This window comes from Lithobates pipiens, unplaced genomic scaffold (assembly GCF_037356315.1).
Source record: "Lithobates pipiens isolate NorthernLeopardFrog02 unplaced genomic scaffold, aLitPip1_a1.2 Scaffold_3, whole genome shotgun sequence".
Taxonomy (NCBI): domain Eukaryota; kingdom Metazoa; phylum Chordata; class Amphibia; order Anura; family Ranidae; genus Lithobates; species Lithobates pipiens.
Window position 1 is genome coordinate 22,748,589 of NW_027507790.1, and position 25,011 is coordinate 22,773,599.

The following is a 25,011-nucleotide window of genomic DNA, read 5'->3' on the forward strand; positions in this document are numbered from 1 at the left end:
TCCAGGCAAACCTTAAGACACCTACTCAGCATCAGGTTGTGCAATTTAAGCATATATATTATTGTGAGACTTTAAGCGCAACAGTGATCGCACTTGTACTAGTACCTCTGCTTTGTAGCCTAGTACTATGTCTCCTCGTAAGAGGGTCTCAGGGGGAGGTAATAAGGGCACTGGTAAATCACCACCTAGGTCCAGGGGTTCGAAAAGAGTGCCTGTAAGTTACCATCCCCCCCCCCTGCAAGACTGGAGCCAGCCTCTCTAGAAGAGTCAGTGCACCTGTCAGGTTTGCAGCCTCTCCTAATGTGTCAGCCCCGGTTTATGTCACTGAGATACTCCCTTAGGGCTACATTGGAGGGTTTTGAAGAGAAAATAATGAATGTTATTACTGCTTCCCTGAAATATAGCATGAAAAGGGGTAGATCCCCTCCCTCTGCTGAAATTCCTCTCTCAGATGAATCTTCTGAAAATGAGGAGAGATCCCTATCTTAGGATGGAGATCATGAGCAGTCGGATGAATCAGAGGAAGAGGAGATAGTTCCCTCCTCCCAGGCACTCAGAAAACAGGTGCAGTATTATACTGAATTGGTGCGTACCACATTCACAATGCCTGCTGCTGAAGTCGCTACGTCCTCTGTTTCTTCCCTGGGAGTCAGGAAAGCCCCACAGACTGCCTATTCCTTTCCAATCCATCCCTTAATGGATGAATTGTTGTATAAGGATTGGGGACATCCCAATAAACTGTTTGCTCCTCCTAAAAAGGTTTTCTTTGCATTATCCTGTGGAGGAAAGTTTCACCAAGAAGTGGGGGGTCCCATCTGTTGATGCGGCTGTTTCTTGCGTGAATGAAACCTGACTTGTCCTTTGGATATTGCGCAGGTATTTAAAGGATCCAACTGATAAGAAGCTGGAAACCTTATTAAAAGCCTCCTTTTCCATGACTGGCGCTGTGGTGCAACCTGCAGTCGCAGCCGTGGGGTTGTGTCAGTTCCTCAAGGAACAGGTTAAGCAGATGCTTGGGATCCTTCCCAGTGAGGAAGTAGAACATTATGCAGAACTGCCTCATATTCTGTGCTTTATGATTGATGCGATTTTGGATTCCGTCCAACAAGCATCACGTTTGTCCCTCATGTTAGTACACATGCGAAGGGCCCTATGGCTAAAGAATTGGGCAGCTGAGCTGTCATGCAAGAAGCATTTGATTGGGTTCCCGTTTAAAGGGGAACGTTTTGTTTGGATAAATTCGTCCAAAATATCAGGGGGTAAAAACTACTCCAATCAAAAAGAGCCAACGTCCGTTATTCAGGCGTGCTCTCTCTCCCGAAGCATCAAGCTCTAAGCAGTGGCAATGGCCTTCTCAGCCCTCCTCTACTAGAAAGGCTCAAGGCAGAGCCCAGGGGCAGGAAAAGACTTGGGGGCGAAAGCCTGCCAAGCAAAGCCCAAGAACTTCCTTGTGAAGGGGCGCCCCGCTCGGCAGAGTGGGGGGAAGGCTCCCGCAGTTTGCAGGAGTCTGGCGGAAAGAGATCCAGGACAAGTGGGTGATCTCTTCAGTATCTCTGGGCTACAAGCTAGAGTTTTCAGGAGATTCCACCTTCTCGTTTCCTAAGGTCAAGGATCCCCAGGGGTCCAGTAAAGCAAAAACCGCTATTTCTGGCCTTAGATCAGCTACTATCCCAGGGTGTGATAGTAGAAGTGAGCCCGAAAGATCAGGGTTCGGGGTTTTTACTCAAATCTCTTCACCCTTCCAAAACCAAATGGAAGTGTCAAACCTATCCTGGATCTGAACCGGTTTTTACACATCCGGTCCTTCCGAATGCAGTCAATCCGCACTGTGGTCTCCTCCCTGCAAGGGGGAGAATTCATGGCATCAATAGATATCAAGGATACATATCTCCATGTGCCAATTTTTCCCGCACACCAAAAATTTCTAAGGTTCGCGGTAGAGCGGCGCCATTTTCAATTCGTGGCCTTACCATTCGGGCTTGCTACAGCCCCTCGAGTCTTTGCAAAGATTCTGGACCCTCTCTTAGCAATCCTAAGAGCTCAGGGCATAGCCGTCATGGCTTATCTAGACGACTTGCTTCTCGTGGAGAAAAATGCAGCGTTCCTAAGTCGCAGCGTCACTAAACTGCTAGAACATCTAGAACGCCTAGGTTGGATCATAAACCTAGAAAGGTCGTCCCTACAACCGACTACCAGGTTGGAATACCTAGGTATGATCATCGACACCGCTCAGGGCAGGGTGTTTCTCCCAAGGCTAAAAGCCTTGGCCATTGGGGATCTGGTACGCCTGATTCTGGGCAGAAGATCTTCCCCCATTCGGTTGTGCATGAGACTGTTAGGGAAGATGGTCGCCTCCTCCGAGGCCGTCCCATTCGCCCAGTTCCACTCAAGGCCTCTGCAAGGATGCATCCTTGCGGCTTGGAACAGGAAGCCCCAATCTCTGGATCTTCCTATGCGTCTATCCCCAGGGACACACAAGAGTCTTGTCTGGTGGTTACAAACCAAGAATTTGCTGAAGGGCAAAATTTTTCTTCCTCTCTCATGGAAGATTATCACAACAGATGCCAGCCTGACAGGCTGGGGAGCTGTATTGGAGGAAACATGCTCGCAGGGGAAATGGTCTGCGACCGAGAATCTACTGCCCATAAACATCTTGGAGATTCGGGCAGTTTACATGGCACTCATAGAGTGGTCTTACAGACTGCGAGGTTTCCCGGTTCGGGTTCCAGGGCTCGAGTGCTGCGGGAACGCATGGGAACGGCGTTCCCGTACTATTTCCACAGCGGGAACGCCGTTCCCATTAGCTATCTGAGCCGGGCCGGCTGAGGCTATGCAGCGCGTAGTCCGCGCCGCTCCTCAGCCGCCGAGTGACTGTGCGTGCCCACGCCGAAGTCATGTGACCGGTTGCTAGATGCGGAGCGGCCCCTGCCTAGCAACCGGTCACATGACTTCGGCGTGGGCACGCACTGGCACGAGACCGTCAGTGTGACGCGCCGGACTGTCCTCCCGCTCCCCTCTACCCAGTGCCTCCTGTGGAAACAGCCGCTGCACTGTGAGTTTACTTAGTTCTTCTCCCCCCAGAACAGAAGGGAAGAGAATACCAGGAGGTCAGTCACTAGTAGTGTGTAAGTAAGTTGCATTCTGCAATACCCTGCCAAATTGCCAATACTCATCCATACTGCCAATACTCATCAATACTCTGCAATACCCTGCCAATACTCATCAATACTCTGCAATACCCCGCCAATACTCATCAATACTCTGCAATACCCCGCCAATACTCTGCAATACCCCGCCAATACTTTGCAATACCCCGCCAATACTCTGCAATACCCGCCAATACTCATCAATACTCTGCAATACCCCGCCAATACTCTGCAATACCCGCCAATACTCTGCAATACATACCCTGCCAATACTCTGCAGTACCCTATCAATACTCTGCAATACCCTATCAATACTCTGCAATACCCTGCCAATACTCTGCAATACCCTATCAATACTCTGCAATACCCTATCAGTATCAATAATCTGCAATACCCTGCCAATACTCTGCAATACCCTATCAATACTCTGCACTACCCTATCAATACTCTGCACTACCCCGCCAATACTCTGCAATACCCCACCAATACTCTGCAATACCCCGCCAATAATCTGCAATACATACCCTGCCAATACTCTGCAATACCCTGTCAATACTCTGCCAATACTCTGCAATACATACCCTGCCAATACTCTGCAATACCCTGCCAATACTCTGCCAATACACACCCTGCAATACCCTATCAATACTCTTCAATATTCTGCCAATACTCTTCAATATCCTGTCAATACTCTGCAATACATACCCTGACAATACTCTGCAATACCCTGCCAATACTCTGCCAATAAATACCCTGCCAATACTCTGCAATACCCTGTCAATACTCCACAATACTCTGCCAATACTCTGCAATACATACCCTGCCAATACTCTGCAATACCCTGCCAATACTCTGCAGTACCCTATCAATACTCTGCAATACTCTGTCAATACTCTGCAATACCCTGCCAATACTCTGCAATACCCTGCCAATACATACCCTGCCAATACTCTGCAATACCCTGCCAATACATACCCTGCCAATACTCTGCAATACCCTGCCAATACTCTTCAATACTCTGCCAATACTCTTCAATATCCTGCCAATACTCTGCAATACATACCCTGCCAATACTCTGCAATACCCTGTCAATACTCTGCCAATACTCTGCAATACATACCCTGCCAATACTCTGCAATACCCTGCCAATACTCTGCCAATACACACCCTGCAATACCCTATCAATACTCTTCAATATTCTGCCAATACTCTTCAATATCCTGTCAATACTCTGCAATACTCTGCAATACATACCCTGACAATACTCTGCAATACCCTGCCAATACTCTGCCAATAAATACCCTGCCAATACTCTGCAATACCCTGTCAATACTCCACAATACTCTGCCAATACTCTGCAATACATACCCTGCCAATACTCTGCAGTACCCTATCAATACTCTGCAATACTCTGTCAATACTCTGCAATACCCTGCCAATACTCTGCCAATACATACCCTGCCAATACTCTGCAATACCCTGCCAATACATACCCTGCCAATACTCTGCAATACCCTGCCAATACTCTTCAATACTCTGCCAATACTCTTCAATATCCTGCCAATACTCTGCAATACATACCCTGCCAATACTCTGCAACACCCTGCCAATACTCTGCAATACCCTATCAATACTCTGCAATACTGTGCCAATACTCTGCAATACCCTGCCAATACTCTGCCAATAAATACCCTGCCAATACTCTGCAATACCCTGTCAATACTCTTCAATACTCTGCCAATACTCTGCCAATACTCTTCAATACCCTGCCAATACTCTGCAATACCCTGCCAATACTCTGCCAATAAATACCCTGCCAATACTCTGCAATACCCTGTCAATACTCTTCAATACTCTGCCAATACCCTGCCAATACTCTGCAATACCCTGCCAATACTCTGCAATACCCCATCAATACTCTGCAATACTGTGCCAATACTCTGCAATATCCTGCCAATACTCTGCCAATACACACCCTGCAATACCCTATCAATACTCTGCAATACCCTACCAATACTCTGCCAATAAATACCCTGCCAATACTCTGCAATACCCTGTCAATACTCTGCCAATACTCTGCAATACATACCCTGCCAATACTCTGCAATACCCTGCCAATACTCTGCCAATACACACCCTGCAATACCCTATCAATACTCTTCAATATTCTGCCAATACTCTTCAATATCCTGTCAATACTCTGCAATACTCTGCAATACATACCCTGACAATACTCTGCAATACCCTGCCAATACTCTGCCAATAAATACCCTGCCAATACTCTGCAATACCCTGTCAATACTCCACAATACTCTGCCAATACATACCCTGCCAATACTCTGCAATACCCTGCCAATACTCTTCAATACTCTGCCAATACTCTGCCAATACTCTGCCAATACTCTTCAATACTCTGCCAATACTCTTCAATACTCTGCCAATACTCTGCCAATACTCTTCAATACTCTTCAATACTCTGCCAATACTCTTCAATACTCTGCCAATACTCTGCCAATACTCTTCAATACCCTGCCAATACTCTTCAATACCCTGCCAATACTCTGCAATACCCTGCCAATACTCTGCCAATACTCTTCAATACCCTGCCAATACTCTGCAATACCCTGCCAATACTCTGCAATACCCCATCAATACTCTGCAATACTGTGCCAATACTCTGCAATACTGTGCCAATACTCTGCAATACCCTGCCAATACTCTGCCAATACACACCCTGCAATACCCTATCAATACTCTTCAATATCCTGCCAATACTCTTCAATATCCTGCCAATACTCTGCAATACATACCCTGTCAATACTCTGCAACACCCTGCCAATACTCTGCAATACCCTATCAATACTCTGCAATACTCTGCAATACTCTGCCAATACTCTGCAATACCCTGCCAATACTCTGCCAATAAATACCCTGCCAATACTCTGCAATACCCTATCAATACTCTGCAATACTGTGCCAATACTCTGCAATACTCTTCCAATACTCTGCAATACCCTGCCAATACTCTGCAACACCCTGCCAATACTCTGCAATACCCTATCAATACTCTGCAATACTCTGCCAATACTCTGCAATACTCTGCCAATACTCTGCAATACCCTGCCAATACTCTGCCAATAAATACCCTGCCAATACTCTGCAATACCCTATCAATACTCTGCAATACTGTGCCAATACTCTGCAATACTCTTCCAATACTCTGCAATACTCTGCAATACTCTGCCAATACTCTGCAATACATACCCTGCCAATACTCTGCAATACATACCCTGCCAATACTCTGCAATACATACCCTGCCAATACTCTGCAATACTCTGCCAATACCCTGCAATACTCTGCAATACATACCCTGCCAATACTCTGCAATACCCTGCCAATATTCTTCAATACTCTGCCAATACTCTGCAATACCCCACCGCTACTCTGCAATACATACCCTGCCAATACTCTGCAATACATACCCTGCTAATACTCTGCAATACCTACCCTGCCAATATTCTGCAATACCCTGCCAATGCTTACCCTGCCAATACTTACTCTGCCAATACCCAGACATACCCATCCATGCTCAGCCAATATTACAGTGGGGGAGATGTATATTGCAGTGGGTACTATATGGTGGTGGCATTTTCACAGGTTTTTGCAAATTCAATAATTATTTGCTGATTCGAAAAATGATCCGATCCATGACTCTGATCCGAGGAATGATCCGATCCGTGAGTTTTTTGATCCGTTGCACCCCTACCAGTTTTCCTCCGTGTCCCCCTCCGTTCTGCTGTCCCCTCCGTTCTGCTAATGTCCCCTCTGTTCTGCTACTGTCCCCCTCCAGTTTTCCTCTCTGCCCCCCTCCAGTTTTCCTCTGTGTCCCCCTCCATTCTGCTACTTCCCCCCTCCGTGAAAACACCTGCTTCTCTGATGAGGGCACTGTTATGGGGACACTCTGATGGGGGGGCTGTCTGAAGGGAACCCCTGCTCTCTGATGGGGGCACTGACAAAGCTCCATTTGATGGGCACTGATCAGGCTGCATTGATGGGAACAGATGAGTGAGTGGCCTGGGGCCTGAGCCCCACTTTGCAGAAACAATACAGGCAGCCTGAGAAGAGGAGCTCCGGGCCGGCACACTCAGCATGCCCGACCTCCCTCCCCTGCACAGACCAACACATGTGTGGACATCTTGCGGCAGAAGGGGCCCCACATATCATAGCTTGCATAGAGACATAGTGCAGAAGGGGCCCCCAGTCATTGCAATCCCCTGCGAGGGAACCGTTTTCACACATTTGTGGTGGTTTTTTATTAGTATAGCATACAGCTTAAATTATTTTGTTACATCTGTTCTAGATTTATTTAAGGCATGTGAATTTTGGAGGTGTCCTTGTAAACTGGTACTATAAATGTTGCAGTTTATTTGTTAAAGGAGTATGAGTATATATATATGAATTTGGTGATGTCACCCATTAGGAGTGGGCTTGGCATTGAACGCCTATCTTCTCTATTGTTTATTAGTCTCATTGGCCCCCCTGTGCATTTATGGGATCCTTTGCCATATGTCACAAAATGGCTGACCACACATCGCAGCGCAGATGATAATAAATCTCGGAAAGTTGATAATCTTAAACGCCAAGTACAACGTTATTCCTGTTTGTGGGATATTTTCTAATGGGCTGTGTAACAGAATTTGGAACAGGGTGTATTTGTGGTAGAAATTCCCTGCGAGGGAAAGATCATCACCCATTGTGTTGATTGTTTTGTTTGACACGTTATTTTGTTTTTGTAAACTTGCACTTTACAATAAATGTTGTACTGTATTTTCTTTGAAGTATATATGCATATGAGCGTACTTTTTTTTTTTTTTGGTGGGGGAATGGATCTTGGGTGGGAGTTCCCACACTTTTTTTCCCAGGACTTGACCCCTGTCGGGTTCAGTCCGACAATGCCACCGCAGTGGCTTACATCAATCACCAGGGCGGTACCAGAAGTCTGGTGGCCCAAAAGGAGGTGAATCGCATACTTGTCTAGGCAGAAAAGCATGTTCCGTGTCTTTCTGCAGTCTTCATCCCAGGAGTGGAGAATTGGCAGGCGGATTTCCTCAGCCGCCAGCAGTTGTGCCCAGGAGAATGGGCTCTGCACCCCGACGTGTTTCAGAACATATGTCACAAGTGGGGTACTCCAGACGTAGATCTGTTTGCATCCAGGTTCAACAGGAAACTGGACAAGTTTGTATCTAGGACAAGAGATGCACTTGCTCAGGGGTCAGATGCTCTGACAGTTCCCTGGGATCAGTACAATCTGATCTATGCCTTCCCCCCGAGCCCGCTTCTGTCGCGGTTCCTGGGAAGAGTCAAGAGGGAGACAAAGTCGGTCCTTTTGGTGGCCTCGGCTTGGCCCAGGCGACCATGGTATGCAGAAATCATGAAGCTGGCAGTAGGCAGGCCATGGACCCTCCCTCTCCAGCCAGATCTGCTCTCACAGGGTCCAATCTACCATCCTGCTTTACGCAGTCTGAATTTGACGGTTTGGCTGCTGAGACCCACATTCTGAGAGACCGTGGCCTTTCGGGGCCAGTCCTTTCTACTCTGGTCAATGCCAGAAAGCCGGCCTCCAGGCTTATTTATTACAAAATCTGGAGGACATATGTTTCCTGGTGTGAACTCAGGAAATGGCATCCTAGAAAGTATGTCATTAACAGAATCCTGGCCTTTCTCCAGTCAGGCCTAGAAATGAGTTTGGCCATAAGCACTATCAAAGTGCAGATTTCGGCCCTGTCTGTATTTTTTTCAAAAACCGCTTGCATCACATTCCCTGGTACGGGCTTTTATCCAGGGGGCCATGCGGACAAAACCGCCAGTTAAACCTCCGGTATGCCCATGGGATCTGAATTTGGTTCTCTCGGCCTTACAGGGGCAACCATTTGAACCTTTGCATCTGGCTTCTTTAGCTCTCCTGACTAAAAAGCTGGTCTTCTTAGTAGCCATATCTACGGCTAGAAGAGTATCAGAGTTGGCAGCTCTTTCCAGTAAAGAGCCGTATTTAATTATCCATAAGGATCGGGTGGTCATGCGTCCCAACAGGTCCTTTCTACCTAAGGTGGTTTCGGGTTTCCATTTGAATCAGGATGTAATCCTACCATCCTTTTTTCCGGACCCTCAGTCCACAGAGGAAGAATCTTTACACACTTTGGATGTGGTTAGAGCAATCAGTGTTTATCTTCAAGCAACTTCTCAGATAAGGAAAACTGATTGTTTATTTATCCTGCCGGAAGGCCCTAAAAAGGGCCAGGCAGCGTCAAAGTCCACTCTCTCAAGGTGGATCAGGCAAGTTATTTCTCAGGCCTATGGCTTAAAGGGGAAGATTCCTCCTTTTCGGGTGAAAGCGCACTCTACTAGGGCTGTTAGTGCTTCTTGGGCAGTGCATCACCAGGCCTCCCTGGCTCAGATCTGTAAGGCTGCGACTTGGTCATCAGTCCACACATTCACCAGATTCTATCAGGTGGATGTCAGAGGGCAAGAGGATATTGCCTTCGGGCGCAGTGTACTGCAGGCTGCAGTTTAGGTCCTCCGGTCCCTGGCGGTCTATATTTATGATCTGTGTCTCCCTCCCCTCAACCTGAGCATTGCTATGGGACATCCCACTATGTAATGAAGCTCCTGTGTCCCGTGATGTATGATCAAGAAAATAGGATTTTTATATACAGCTTACCTGTAAAATCCTTTTCTTGAGAGTACATCACGGGACACAGAGCTCCCGCCCCTCTTGGGTTTTACGTGGTTTCTTATTGCTTTGCTACAAAACTGAGGTGCCTCCCAAATGGGAGGGGTTATATAGGGGAGGAATTCTCCTTAATTAGGGTCAACCAGTGTCCAATCACCAGAGGTGCCTATATAACCCACTATGTAATGAAGCTCCTGTGTCCCGTGATGTACTCTCAAGAAAAGGATTTTACAGGTAAGCTGTATATAAAAATCCTATTTTCTTAATTGTACAGTACAAGACACAGACTCCTTTATGTCTTGACAATGGAACATCTTCAAGTAATACAACTGCGGTCAGTCCTCAAAATAACTTGTATTGGGTTACTTGTACACAGTACTGATGTTTGAACATCAGTATTCCTGGCCAAAATGTTAGGCATTTCTTTTATGTGTATTCTAGCGTATGCACATACATGAGTGTAATACATTTAGATCAGTAAAAATAAATGCCTGTATACCTGAAAATGCTCAGTATTTTGGCAGCAGGCCTTAGTGGGTGAACCGGAAAGGACCTTTTAGGTTTTTTGTTTTGTGAAGGTATCCAATACTAGTAGTGACCTTAGGTCTTAGAGGTACGCTCCTAATTAAATCTAGAACCATTTCTAGCACCAAAACCTTAAAGGGGTTGTAAAGGCAGAAGGTTTTTTATCTTATGCATTCTTTGTGTAGCAGCCTGTTTTTTAAACAAGCCTTTACAATAATTTTAATGGTTTCTTTCAGCTTGGGAAAGTTCAAGGGTTACTGACCAACCTTCCAGAATCTGGGGATTCACCTTCCACTTCCCCATGTTCCTCCCCCCTCCTTCAGGAAGCAACGCTGCCAGGATGGATGAGTTGGGCATTGACTCAACAGGGGACAGTGGCTGGCACTGCTTGCATTTTGCGCATTGTGCAGTCTATAGAGACTTTCTACATTGTATCTATCATGTTAGCTAAAAAAAATTCTCTTGTTGAAAAGGTGCAAAGGTGATTTCCCTCGAGATGAAGGGAAGCTCAGAGGTGTAAAAAATGAGGTACAAAATTTCAGGTGCAAAGCTTTGGGAGGACCCCTGAAAAACCTCATCCTGGCCTCTGCATTCCATTTTCTGTTTGATGTTCACCATGAGGGCAAGGGAATCCCCTGAATTACTCACAACCTCAATCAGTGCACAGACTGTAGGCTGCTGGACAACCCCGTGAAGGCTGACGTGACCCATAAACTTGAATGCCAGCTGTAGTGTGCCTTCTATAGCAGAGAAATGTGCTCAAGATGGTGCATGGAGCCAGAGGGAGGGCTGTATACTTCCTACAGGGATGGGACTATGCACACAGAGCAGTCCTGAATGTGCCTCAGGAGTGGTAACAAAATATCCTTACTATGGAAGTGAAGTCTGCTATGCTTATGGCTGCGGCAAACCATTTAAAGTGGCGCATGCTGGGCCATGGCTGAGATGAACTCTTTAAAAGTATTGCAGAATTGTTGCAACATACTTCTCCTGGCCTAAGAGGCTCCTGCCTCTCACCCCTATGCGCCCAAGGCATAAACCTGGTGTATAGAGATTACCCGCAGACTGGGGGGGGGGGGTTGTATGACTGGTTGTGAGAGGGTTGCGGGGAGTACCCCACAGGGAAAGGGGCAAAACCCTGAACTCACACCACGGTACAGCCACCTTTACAGGGGACAGATGATTAGGTGGCCCTTTGTTTACAAAGTATGGAGACCCCTGCCCTAGACCATCATTCAATTATTATTAAAAATTGGAAAGAATCTGGCACAAAGGTCAACATTGCCCCATAAGCAAGAATATTCTTAACAGAGTGGCATAGAAGAAACTTTAAATACAATGTTTATTTGTAAAATTGTTAAATACTAATAATCAAAGTATAATATAAAACAATTTTTTAATGTGTAAATATACAATTTTAATAATTTGAAAAATAATTATTCCAAAAGTTTATAAACCATTTTCTTTTGAACATGTTATTTTTTTTCAATTTTATTTGATTGATAGGCGAAAAGTCAAAACTTGCTTTAACTACCTTAAAATTGGCCCTCTGTCGCAGCTGCTGGTCTGCCGGGAGCTCCCTAGGGAGTTCTCTGGTTGTCTGCAGCTCTTCATTCCAGTCTCTGGTCTGTGATACAAATTACCAATTATTTTTGTTACTTATATTATGTGACAGAACCATCTATGAATAATAAGATATAAAGTATCCATGTCTGTACAGAAATCAAGATACTTAATATTTATGTTAGTTGTCTCTAGAAACTTCCTTAGTTAAATCCCGTTCTGCACATTATGTATGTCTTGTGACCTTAAACTATGTAAAAAATAAATAAAGATACATGAGCAACATTTCCCATTACTGAGCCCCAGGACTGTTCTGCAAAAATTGCCAGAGCTCCTCTTTTTAAGCAGTATTTTTGTGTCTCATTCACACTATACAGTGTTTGTTGATGTTTGCTTAAACACACACTGAGGCTTGATTCACACTAATGCGTTTGATGCATTTTGCAGAAATGCAGGGAATTTTTTTTAACATGGGTTCCTATGGAACATGTTCACATCAATGCATTTTAGTGCCTCTGCATTTTTGGAAAGGGTCGGGGACATTTTTTCCCCCAAAATTCAGCGTTTGGAAGTAATAGAATTCAATAGACCCGCATCCAAAACGCAAGTACCGTGTTTTTACCGTGATTTGCATTTTTTTATTTCTTTTTTACACTGTATATAGCTGGTTGGACGCATGTCCAAAAACGCGGCAAGCAGCGCAAAAAGCACTGCAGAAATGCTCAAAAGCAACATGCATAGATGTGAATCGAGCCTTAGGGGGTTATTTACGAAAGGCAAATCCACTTTGCACTACAAGTGCAAACTACAAGTGCAAAGTGCACTTGAAATGGCACAGAAAGTGCACTTGGAAGTGCAGTCGCTGTAAATCTGAGGAGTAGATCTGAAATGAAGGGAAGCTCTGCTGATTTTATTATCCAATCATGTGCAAGTTAAAATGCTGTTTTTTATTTTCCTTGCATGCCCCCTTCGGATCTACAGCGACTGCACTTCCAGTGCAAAGTTGTACTTGTAGTGCAAAGTGGATTTACCTTTAGTAAATACCCCCACAGTGTTAAAATGTATGACAGTGCTGGATTTTTTTCCCCCCAATTTACATGTAATTCTTAAGCTCTATATAGCACATTGTAATGTGTTACAGCATGTAGGAACACTCAGTGCAAAAATAAGAAAATGTCCTAATTTTTTCAGCGCATGCCAACCCAACGTGTTGAACTGATCTGGGAAAACTGTCCAAAACTGATGGTGTGAACGAGTCCTTATTACTGTGCTTTGTATCTCTTTGGCATAGATGAACAATAGATACTTTATATTTTCTTTGGCAATCTCTTGCTGCAAAATCATTGTAGCAGGTGGAGGAATAGGTGTTCACACACCTGAAGGCACTTGCAGCCAAAACATTAATGGCACCCCCAAGCATTAGAAAAAAATGCATTTTTAGGGTGCGTGAAACGGCATGGTGCACAGCAGCACCATACGGTTCCATGCAGGCAGTGGCGTAACTAGAACCTTCAGGGCCCCGATGCAAGAAACCATGAAGGGCCCCCCTGAACCCCAGCCAGGGCCCTTCCCTCCGAGTCCTGCGGTGGAACTTCAGGGCGTGGTCACAGGTATGACCTTTGTGAGCCCTGTAGTTCCACCACTGGCATCAGTCGTTTTTTTTTTTTATATATATATATTTTTTTTAGGTGCCCCATCTGGCTGGGGAGAACAGACATCGGACTGAGTGGCAATGCATGGAGCAGGAGGGGTGTACTCTGAGGAGCCAGCTGAGGACACAGGTCATGCGGGGAATGCCCAACTAAAGAGCAGCCAGTGCGATAGTCGAGCATGGAGCTCTGCTAGTCACTCTCCACCTCCAGCCACCCGTGTGCATGGCGCACTGGTACCCCTAGCTGCCTATGCTGCTGCCGGCCATATGTAGAGGGGGCTGCATGGGCCCCCTGCAGCACAGGGCCCAGTTGCGGTCGCGACTGCTGCACCCCCTATAGTTACGCCCCTGCATGCAGGCATGTTTTAAAAAGGGTCAGGGCCTTTTTCGTTTTGCTTCCTGTGTGTACAGTAGCCTATTCAAATGAATGGGCTGTTCCTGCATAAAAATGAGCCAAACCATTTGCAAAAGTATGTTATTAGCATTATCTACACAAGCTAAAGAAGTGCTAGTTAAGGGGATTGTGGGGGGTGGAGCTAAAGATGGTCTCTTTACCTGCACAAAATGTTTTGAAGAATCTTTCTTTTTTGTTTTTGCAGTCTTAGCGTGTTTTTAATCTTTACAATGTATGACACATTACTAAAAATACTGTTTGTACATATGTTTAAGCAAAGAAAATCGAGAAATGGGATAGTATCAATCACTAAAAAAGGTAAGCAGGTGCACCTAGGAAGAGCATGAAGAAGTAAAGTCCTTAGCAATCTCCTTCTCTTCATCACCACAGCAGTAACCGAGAGGTCACCAATAAAGGACACTGAAATCTGACCCTTTATGAACCATTCTTATACAGCAGTGTCCCCTACAGCATACAGGAGAAAGAACCAACAAGTCTGGGCTCCAAATCCAAACAGACACTGGACATAGAATATTGTCAAGATAGACAATGCTCTACATTTAAGTCTTCTATGGTTCTGGTGCTCACACCCCCTGCTTTTGATTCTTTTTTTTTATCACATCACTATTGCACTGAAAGGGCAGTCTTTCTCAACATGTGGGGTAATTATAATATGGCTATTAAGAATCAGGCCACAGAAAACAACCTTAAAGCAGAACTTAAATCTAATATTAAAAAAACTGTGAGCACTGTAGAAGAGTTGAATGCAACAATACATAACAAAGAAGCAACATTTTGAGATACCTGGCTTCCATGGATTACGTGTTCTCCTCAATGAGTGAAAATCTAGCTCCGTTGACATGATCGGCAGTACTATTCAGAATACAGTATATAGTCCAATTTCTGGCACGCCCGGGCATTTAGGGGTGGTGAGTCCAAAACCTTTTTTTATGTTCCCCCTCTTTTTTCCCCTCTTATAGTGGTCTCCCTGATGGAACCATTTTCCACAAGAAGCACAATAGATGAAAAATACCAGATATGGTGTTACCTTATATTTTTTCTTTTCTTTTTTTTGTTGCACAACATACAGCCCTATTTCTCTTTCTGCAGGGGACACTATACACATTATTGCTTTTTCACTTTTCTTTTCTTTTTTCCCTGAAGACTTTAGCGCCCTATCACACTGATCTGTTTTTCTTCCGTTTTTGTCTTACCAAAAGCGGTAGAAAAATGCATGACCAGTAATGGAACTTTTCACACCAGTGAGTTCAGAGTCAGTAGTATGTTTAAAAGTTTTTGGTGCATGTTTGGTGCGGTTAAATAAAAGAATCAAAAAACGCACATCGCCATTGAAATGAATGGAAAACGCATCAAAAACACACCCATGGTAAAGCTTTGGGTGCATTTTTCTCACGTGCCCTTTTCTCACAGGTGCAAAACTGTAAACACGGCAAAAATGTGGCAAAACTGCATATGCGGTTTTACAGCGGTTTTGCCACGGAGCAGCGAGAAAGCAGCCTAAGGGCTAGATGTGTCATGTACTACTGAGTTTTCCTAGAGATGCCTACAAAATGTTGCCTACAAATACTGATGGAATACTGTTAATCCTTCTATTTGTATTGCTTTTAAGGCTATTTGCTCAGATTGTAAAATGTATTTTTTATATAGGATGTGTTTGTATCTGTATGCACCTTGTCCAAAATAAAGAATAGAAAAAAAAACTTAGCAGGAAGTCCCCCCTCCCACAAACACAGTATTACATCATTCGTTTTGAATTTATATGTTCCTGTCTTTCATTTGACTTCTCATTTGTATTTGTAAAGAATTATGCATTGTAACAATCCTTAAGAACTTAGATATAATGACAGTTGTTTGGGATGCCACTATCGGCAGAGGGTAACAAGCTTTTGTTTTTAATATTTAATATTTTAATATCAAATAAATACTTGATTTTAAAATGAAATGTCTGGGGTTTGTTGACCTAGAAGTCTGCAGTTTATTGTATACTTCATAGTTTTGGATCTGACCAATACCACACCAATCCATGTATGTATTTCTGACTGTTTTTAACAATTAATTATTACATTGGGATGGATAACCAAAAAGCACCATGGCAGTATTGTACCAGTATCTTCTCATCTGACAGGCTCTATCCCTACAACTAAGCCCTGTGAAAGGTGAAATGTTTTAGGATGTGGCATCCAGTGGCAGTTTTAGTGTGGGGATTAAGTGGATTAAGATTTAGTGGTGATAGAACCAGATGTCTTGGTGTGGTCCGTTTTATTGGTTTGCAGAGCATAGTGGAGGGTGAGCAGACTTGCCTGATGTACAAAGGATACAGGTCACTTGCAAGCTGTGATACAAGCTGTGATTGTTTCACAGGCAGGCTCTTTATTGCAGAAGAGCAATGCAAGGCTTCTTCTGCAATAAAATAAACTAGAAAAAAATAACAATATACCATGCTTTTGAGTATATACAAAAACGAAAAAGTGCTTAAAGTGGAAGTAAACCATCCTATTATTTTCAGCCATGGAAGCTGCCATCTTGACCTCTGTTTAATCTTCAACTGCCATGATGTTGCACATGTGATCAGTTATGACACCAACTATTGGATGGTGTGACAGTTTGGTTGAGAGCACAACCAATGTGACAGCTGCATTGGATGCAGATTGGAAAAATAGATTGCTGGATCCCCTTTCTGTTTGGTGGAACTACCAAACCTGAGGCTGGAAGTGGAAGGAGATTCCTTTGCAATACATTATACACAGGTGCTTTTCGACTTCTGTTAAGAGGATCAAAATCAGCTGGTAATCATACATCTATCCTTGGTGATCATCACATGAACTTTCTGGAAGTTCTGGTGTTGGATAGTTTGAGCCTTCCTATTTAAAGTGTACTTTTTCACATGGACTTTATTGGTCATAGTGGACTCGCTTTTCTTTTCATGTAGAATTCCCCAGTGTGATATACTGTATGGTTATATATTTTTTATTTGCAATTATGATTTTGTATATTACATTAGAACAGCAGGTATACTTTATTAATAAAATAAATCAACCTGGCTGCTTACGATCTTCTGTGGAATGTACACCGAACTGTGCATGTGCAGTTGTTTAAATTCCGACAGTGCCTGTGGGCCAGGAGGACTGTACCCTGCACATGCGAGGGAGTGACATCATCCCCCATCTGGCCAATCAAGTTGGCTGAAGACCGGTACCCAGAAGAAACCAGGGAGAGAATGGAGGGGAGGGAGGTTGTGGGCATCAGACTGTTGAAATTGTAAGTATTGCGGAGTTTAGCTCTGCTTTAAGGAAGGTTCATCACCTCCATCCTTCAAGGTACATCCTTTGTCAAGCTTAAGGAAATGCTGAGACTTCTTGAGTTTGTACATTAAAGACCATGCACTTGGTGTTTATGTAAAAATGCCTGACTTCAGAAGATTCATTTTAAGGCATAGGGGAAAAGTTTTCTACTGCCCTTAAAACAGAAGCATTATTATACCTGACCAGGAATATGTTCCTCATATCCTAGGCGCAAGTTGTACGCATCCTCTGCTCGCACGCAGTCAATGATATGATTGGTATTAGGGGCAATCCAAGTATAAACCTGATATGGTGTTGCAATTCTCTCTAGTGGATGCCGATTTACCCTGTAAAAAGGAAAAAATATATTAAACTTTCACAATTAGAAAACTATAACTTTTATCCATCCTGGGTCTGTAGCCTCCCTGGGGGTATGATTATGTCAGATTTTTGAATCTCAAAGCGGTACGTGCTTTTGCAAAGAAATTTGGGATTTTATATTGTAGGCTTGTAATTCTTAGAAATAAAATGCACTTAAATCTGTCCAAACAAGAGTCTAGTAATCATCCCGGGTATGATAAAGTTTGAAACACAAAATCATGAATTATAATATAATAAACAACTATAACTAATTATAAAAAATAATAATATAATAAAATGTATTTCCCCACGATTCACTATGGTTCAATTATGCAAACGTTCTATTTTACTATTGCTGTTTTCTAGCTGGTCTAAAACCGCTTCTGAGGGACACTTTTTGGTTGCCATGGACAATCTCAAGCTTCCAGGCAGAAAGAACAGTATATATAATATAAACGTGCATGTAGGGCACTGGACAAAGCACTAGGGACAAAAGGGCAAAAGGGATGTGAAATGATTTGATACAGTAATGTAATCTAAGATTACAATGTAATGTATGTGTTATGAATTTTGTACTTTTTGAATTTGCCTCCTCCCCCATGGGTCGCATCCACAGAACATCAGGAGGAGGATACAGCCCACAAACACAGCGGTGGGACATTGCAGGATCCTGGGAACAAAGTAACAAGGTAAGTAACCTGGAAAAAATGGTGTATATCGCGCTGACATGCAAAAGTATGTCCAATAGCAGCCAGCACAGTAATAGGTAGGGCAGAGTAGAGGAGTCAGCAGTTTGATTATAGATTATAGGGGTCAAGAGAGCAGTGGACGGTGTCAGTGGGGCAAGCGATGGCACCCACTACAGCTTCTTCCTCGTGTCATTTCCCCTACCCCCCCCCTTGCCGCACCCCCATAGCAACGCTACTGGACTAAAGTAGCTTGCATGCAGTGCAGTTACCATACCACCTGACCTTCGTACTGTATTCCCCTAGATCAGACCCAGCCCTGATGGGGCCTCATGAGCACTTGGGGACCCTGGGCAGTGCCTAGGGGTGTCTGCTCAATAAGATGGCACTGTCTGTAGTAGGAAAAGCTATTCCACGTGCCGTCAGTGTTGATATGCATACACAACAACAATGAAACCACCACCTGTTGTATGAAGGCTTACCGGAGTGTAGGGACTCAAATGGGCATATGCTCAATGAGTCAGCAGGTCTTGTGGTGTAAACCCAATGTATGGGACCTCTACATCTGTGCTACAGATCAGGATTGATCCCAGATGATGTCTCTTTTGACAAAACGCATCGGGACAAGCCCTACTGATGTCATTGCCTTACCTAAACTATACATTTCAAGAGCTTGATCTACTTACCAAATGTGAGTGTTCCCAATTTGAATACATTTTCTTTTGTTTCTCATGTTTTTTATGGACTCACACTATGTGGAGTATTTTCTTTTTTGGTTATATTATTTTGAACACATGAAAGGACTTGGTCTCACATATTGGCAGCTTCTGAGGACTGCTTCTCTGAGTTATCCCCTGAATAAATGGACCATCTTCAATCCTGATCTGGAGTACAGACATAGAGGTCCCATACATTGGTGTTTACACCACAAGCCCTGCTGACTCATTGAGCATATGCCCGTTTGTGTCTACAGAGTGGACACTCTGGCAAACCTTCATGCAACCAGTGGTGGTTTCATTGTTGTGTTTCCATTTGAACACTGAAGGCATGCGGAATACCTTTTCCTGCTACAGATTCTTTTTCACTGTCTATTCACAGACTGTCCTATTCACGGTTTATCAACCTCTATATGACAGCAGATAGACTATGGACTATTTTGGGTTTGATTTTCACATCACTTTCCAAGGTAAGTAACCTGGACCAGGATCTTGAGATGCAATCCCAAGTGTGGCTCGGGGTTACCGCTAATGGTGGTACTGAAATCTAACCCTGAACCACACTCCGCCAGGGAGGTTAAAATGGGGCCAATTCATTTTAGCCATTGTAAATCTGCTGATACTAATGTATGTGCCATTCCATCTACGCGTCAAACATTTTTTTTGAATTTTACCTTTTCTTTTGTAGAGCAATGAAATTCTTCTTGAATGCTGGGCTGACCTGGTTCAGCAGTTCTACAATACTGTGGCTCAAGTGGCTTGGTGAGGATGGTTTAGGATTAAATGTTTCTGCAGTTGATCTAAAATGCAAAAATGAATGTGGGTCAATGTTTGGGAGTGATAAAATTCATTCTAGGACTATATGCAGGTCTGGTGATATTTTGTATTCCTCTAATCATAATACATTTAAAGCAGAACTTTGCCCCTTTTACTAAATAACACATCACCAGTACTGCGTGCTAATATGAAACCACCTTATATTCAAATAGTTAAATATAAAGTATATACAATTTAAATATTAGGTAAACATTTGTTGCTTTTACTTTTAACCACTTTAAACTTTACCCCCTTTTATGATAGGTCATTTTTTGCGATACGCTGCTGCGTTGCTTTAAACGACAATTGCGTGGGCGTGTGAAGCTGTACCCCATTAAAATGTATGTCCTTATTTTTTACCACAAATAGACAGAGCTTTCTTTTGGTGGTATTTGGTCACCTCTGCGGTTTTTATTTTTTTGCGCTATAAACAAAAAAAGACCGAAAATTTTGAAAAAAACAACAATAATTTTTACTTTCTGCTATAAAACACACCCAATAAAAAAAATTTAAAAAATCTAATTTCTTCATCAACTTAAGTCAATATGTATTCTGCTACATATCTTTGGTAAAATAAATCCCAATAAGTATATATTGGTTGGTTTGCGCAAAAGTTACAGCATCTACAAACCGTGGGATATTGTGATTTATTTTTTACTAGTAATGGTGGCGATCAGCGACTTATATCGGGACTGCGAAATTGCGACAGACAAATCGGACATCTAACTGACACTTTTTTGGGGACTAGTGACACTAATACAGCGACCAGTGCTAAAAAATATGCACTGACACTGTACTAATGACACTGGCAGGAAAGGGGATAACATCAGGGGTGATCAAAGGGTTAACTGTGTTCACTGGGAGCACTTACTAACTGTGTGTGTGTGGGGGGGGGGGGGTTGTACTGTGGGAAGGCAGAGATCAGTGTTCCTGCTTAGCAGAAACATAAGATCACTGCTTTCCCTTGTCACAGAACAGCGGTCTGCCATGTTTACATAGGCAGACTGTCTTTCTGCCTGTCTCCCGAAGGTTCGGTGGGTCCCAGTAGACATCGCGATTGATGTCCAATTACAGCGGGAATAGGTCCCCGGCGTCGCACATGCGTGTCCTATATCCGGAATTGCCAGATCATGTACCTAGTACGTGAGCTGGTGACGAGCGACTGCCCTGCTGTAGTATATCTGTGTTTGGCGATCGGGAAGAGGTTAATGACTGTTTTTCCACTTCCTGGTTGCGTGAGACATGGTGATATAACCCTGGCCTCACAGATGCATCCTGGGGAGGCTACATCACCAGTGCCCTCCCCCTTAGATGATGTGGACTGTCATATGTTCCAGGAGGTAGACTCAAAGAAGTAACGGTAGAGGTTAATCTGCTCTCAGTTAAAATGTCCACAATTAGAAGAATAGGTTGGAAGAATAGGGTGGAAAAGAAAACAGCTATGTAGGGAATAAAAATCCTACAATTATCAATAAGTATCCATTTTTCGATTGCCATTTGTAAACATTTCTAAGGATGCTTTTGTTGTAATTTTTAAGATAAGGGTAAAGTTCCCCTTTAAGTACTTTTTGATAAAGTGCAACGTTACTGTCTCAACCAACATTAACTATTTTTAATCCTCATGCTTTAATTCCTTATTACTTTAAACTGCAACATGAATAACCTGCCTTCGCTCAAGATGGTTACAGCTAGAAATGCTAGGGGGTGTTTTTCAAACTGACTTCTCAATAAAATAAAGCATGGAGACATGGATAGCTGGGGGAGATTGCTCTGAATATTAAAAATAAATTAAATAGTTTCTTGTGAAAAAAAAAAATTAAATAGCGTGTTTTGGTTTGTGATGCTCAAATACAGTTGAGTAAATACGATAAATGTGATAAAATGAAAAATAATGATTTCAGACTTATTATTAACGTATTAATAATTAGTACGGGATAGAAGCAAGAGCTTATGGTATAAGCTATAGAGCTACAATATAACACAGGAATAAAGTACACAGATCAGTAAGGAGAAGTGTAAGCAAGTGTTTCCTGACCTTACTCTTTTAATTAATGCCCAGTAGAGCATAAAGTAATGTTTACTTAGCGGTGTCAAACAAAAACCGTATTGCAAGTACCCAGGTATTTTTTGCAATGAAATTATTGTAGAAGATGTGCTAATAAACTTGCTGAACACCGATACTTGCGATGCAGCACTTACTGGTTGACGTAAAATCCTCTGTTGGATGAAGTGATATTAATATGATGGTCTTCCATCGTTACCACGGTCAAATACATCAAGTCCCCATGCATTCTGCGATTGCCTGGAGGGGGGTTCCAGCCGCTCATAATCAAAGATTTAAGACAGTGAGGAGGCTGAAGTATAAAACAAAAATAGTTGAAAGAATTAGGGTTAGTAAGATGGGATGCTACAACACCGAGAAACAGAAAGTAAAATGAACTAACTGAAATTGACTTCATACCTTGAATAATATCATTTATTGCCTCATCTTGTATGCCATCTCCATCATAAGATGGGTCAGATTCCCATAAACACTTAAAAGGAACCAGTATTTAGTAAGAATCTGAATCTGCTCTTACAGTTGAGCTAAACCCTTCAATACTCACCGCCCCTACAGTGATGAGATGCCTTCAAGCTCCGTCGCCAACACCCACATCTTCTCCCCAGCTTCTTCTGGCTTTGGGGTCCTCACCCATCCTGATTGGAGGGCAAGGATGCTGTAACTCCAGCACATGCTTACAGGAGTTCATTCATCCCAGCACTTAGGCATGCTAAAAATGTACATTGAATTGTTCATGTGCAGCACAGTGTAAATTTGAAAACATCTTGCAGGGAAGAAGGTAAAACCCTTTATTACAAAAGAGGCTGACCCTTTTTCAGTTCATAACTCCCTGAATGCTAAAAGGAAAATAACATTTTTTAATTTTGATATAGTTTGCAACTATCTATGTAAATAGCTACTTTTGCGTCATACCAATCTTCTTTTGTCAGTGCAAGTCTCCTAGAGAAGGGTTTGGCTGGATAAAAGACAATAAACTGTGCAGTCCCTAATAATTGGCAGCCAGGGACCATGCAATCTAGGCTGGGTTCAGCAGTTTTTTTTCCTAGTAACTAATGCCGCGTACACGCGATCGGAATTTCGGCCAGCAAAAGACCGATGAGTAGGCTCCATCGGAATTTAGCTGGCCGAATTCCCGCCAGCAAAAATTTGAGAGCATGTTCTCAATTTTCCAGATGGAAAAAATTTCTATCGGAAATTCCAATCGTGTGTATGCAATTCCGACGCACAAAAACTCACGCATGCTCAGATTCAACTACGAGACGGAAGCTATTGGCTACTGGCTATTGAACTTCCTTTTTCTAGTCCCGTCGTACATGTTGTACGTCACCGCGTTATAAAAAAATCGGAATTTGGTGTGACCGTGTGTAGGCAAGACAGCTTGAGCGGAATTCCGTCGGGAAAACCATCAGAGCTTTTTCCAACCATAATTCCGATCGTGTGTACACGGCATAAGAGGTAACAATCTCATTTGCTAATTTTAGGACGGGACGTGATTCATATAAATGGCAGATCCACCATAAAAATAATTCAGTATTTCTGCCTCGACAACCTTGCTTACCACAAGCTATAATATAAGCTATATAATAAATGTCACTTCTCTCCAATGGTACATTTTGTGCAAAATATTCAACTTGCTCACCATCTGATATCTTATTTGTTTTGGAAAAAAAGCATCGGCCAGTCATATATGACATGGACTACACGGAGAAGCAAGTTTTATGAGCAGAAAGACCTTGGTATGTCCAACATTAAAGGAAGCCTTCTACTATTTGATGTCCAAGGTTATGAGTTCTCTACTTATCATATAAAATGTTATCTTAAGCTAAATGTCCTGTTTTGCAGCATTGTGGCATATTTTCCACTCACTTTTTTCCCTTTGTTAGCATGGCAGAAGCAACTGAGAGGGGCAAGACAGGAGCATACTCTTGGAGGGATCAACCAGGAAGTTTTTTTTCCTGCTGGAGTAAATTGGATCATGCTTTACTGAGTTTTTTGCCTTCCTCTGGATCAACTGTGGGTATAGGATTGTAAAAAATATTTAGTTTTTTTTAGTTTTCTCCTTTTTGTTGGTTGAACTAGATGGACCTGTGTCTTTTTTCAACCAACTATGCAATGTTGGTAATATATTTAGGTAATATGTAGAATGGCATTACAGCCAATAGGGTTTACAGTTTTTTGGGCTTTTTTATATTTTAAAGTTGCACATCTGTCAAAAATCTATATTTTTATTTGTTTATGAAATGTGGTATTATTTATAAAGATGTTATATATCACAATGGCTAAATCTGTGATCGTAATGCATGTTCAAACCTTAATACCCTAAATAACAGGTTATTCGATTTTTACTCCAGGAACATATAATGAGTTTGACAATTGTAGATACAAATGCTTAAATAATGCATTACAACTTAACTAAAACTATTTGATTTTAGTCAACTATAATACGACTAAATCAAAAACAATTCAGATGACTAAAATATCACTAAAACGAATGCAGCATTTTAGTTAAAAGACTATGACTAAAACTAAATCGAAATGTGACATCAAAATTACTACTGGTAAGAACTGACTGAATTTTTTTTATGCGTTGGCACTGTTACCAAACTGGTGCAAATGTTTCCCTGAATAAGGTAGTTATAAAGAAATCTACTATGGAAAATAAAAAGCAAGCTTGGCCTTGTTGGTTCAGCATTTGTAAAACTCTTTTCTAAGGCCGCGTACACACGGGCGGATTGTCTGCCCAACTTAGTCCGCTGAACCGTGTTTCAGCGGACAATCCGCTCGTGTGTGGGCTTCAGCGGACTTTTTCAGCGGACAGTCCGACGGACTTTGTCTTTCGGAATTTCCGTAATTTTGTCCGCTGAAACTTGGTTTTGTCCGTCCAAACTTGGTTTCAGCGGACAGTCCGCTCGTGTGTAGGCAAGTTGGACGGACTAAGTATGGCGCATGCTCAGAAAGGGTTTACACGGCCGAAGGTTGCATTGCAGTGTATTGGACGTCGTTTTTCTAGTCTCGTCGTACGTGCTGTACACGTCATCGCGCACGTTTTCAGCGGACTG

General features: G+C 43.0%; 1 protein-coding gene across 1 annotated transcript in view; it reads right to left on the reverse strand.

Annotated features, from left to right (window-relative positions):
- LOC143940217 (clustered mitochondria protein homolog) overlaps window positions 1-25,011 on the reverse strand; it is a 106,052-nt gene that overhangs the window by 54,460 nt on the left and 26,581 nt on the right. The window contains exons 6-9 of the mRNA XM_077461377.1: window positions 22,090-22,244; window positions 19,749-19,874; window positions 17,512-17,659; window positions 11,937-12,029 (exon numbers count right to left, since the gene is read on the reverse strand). Coding sequence (XP_077317503.1) covers window positions 11,937-12,029; window positions 17,512-17,659; window positions 19,749-19,874; window positions 22,090-22,244 — 522 coding nt within the window. The remainder of the gene's footprint in view (window positions 1-11,936; window positions 12,030-17,511; window positions 17,660-19,748; window positions 19,875-22,089; window positions 22,245-25,011) is intronic.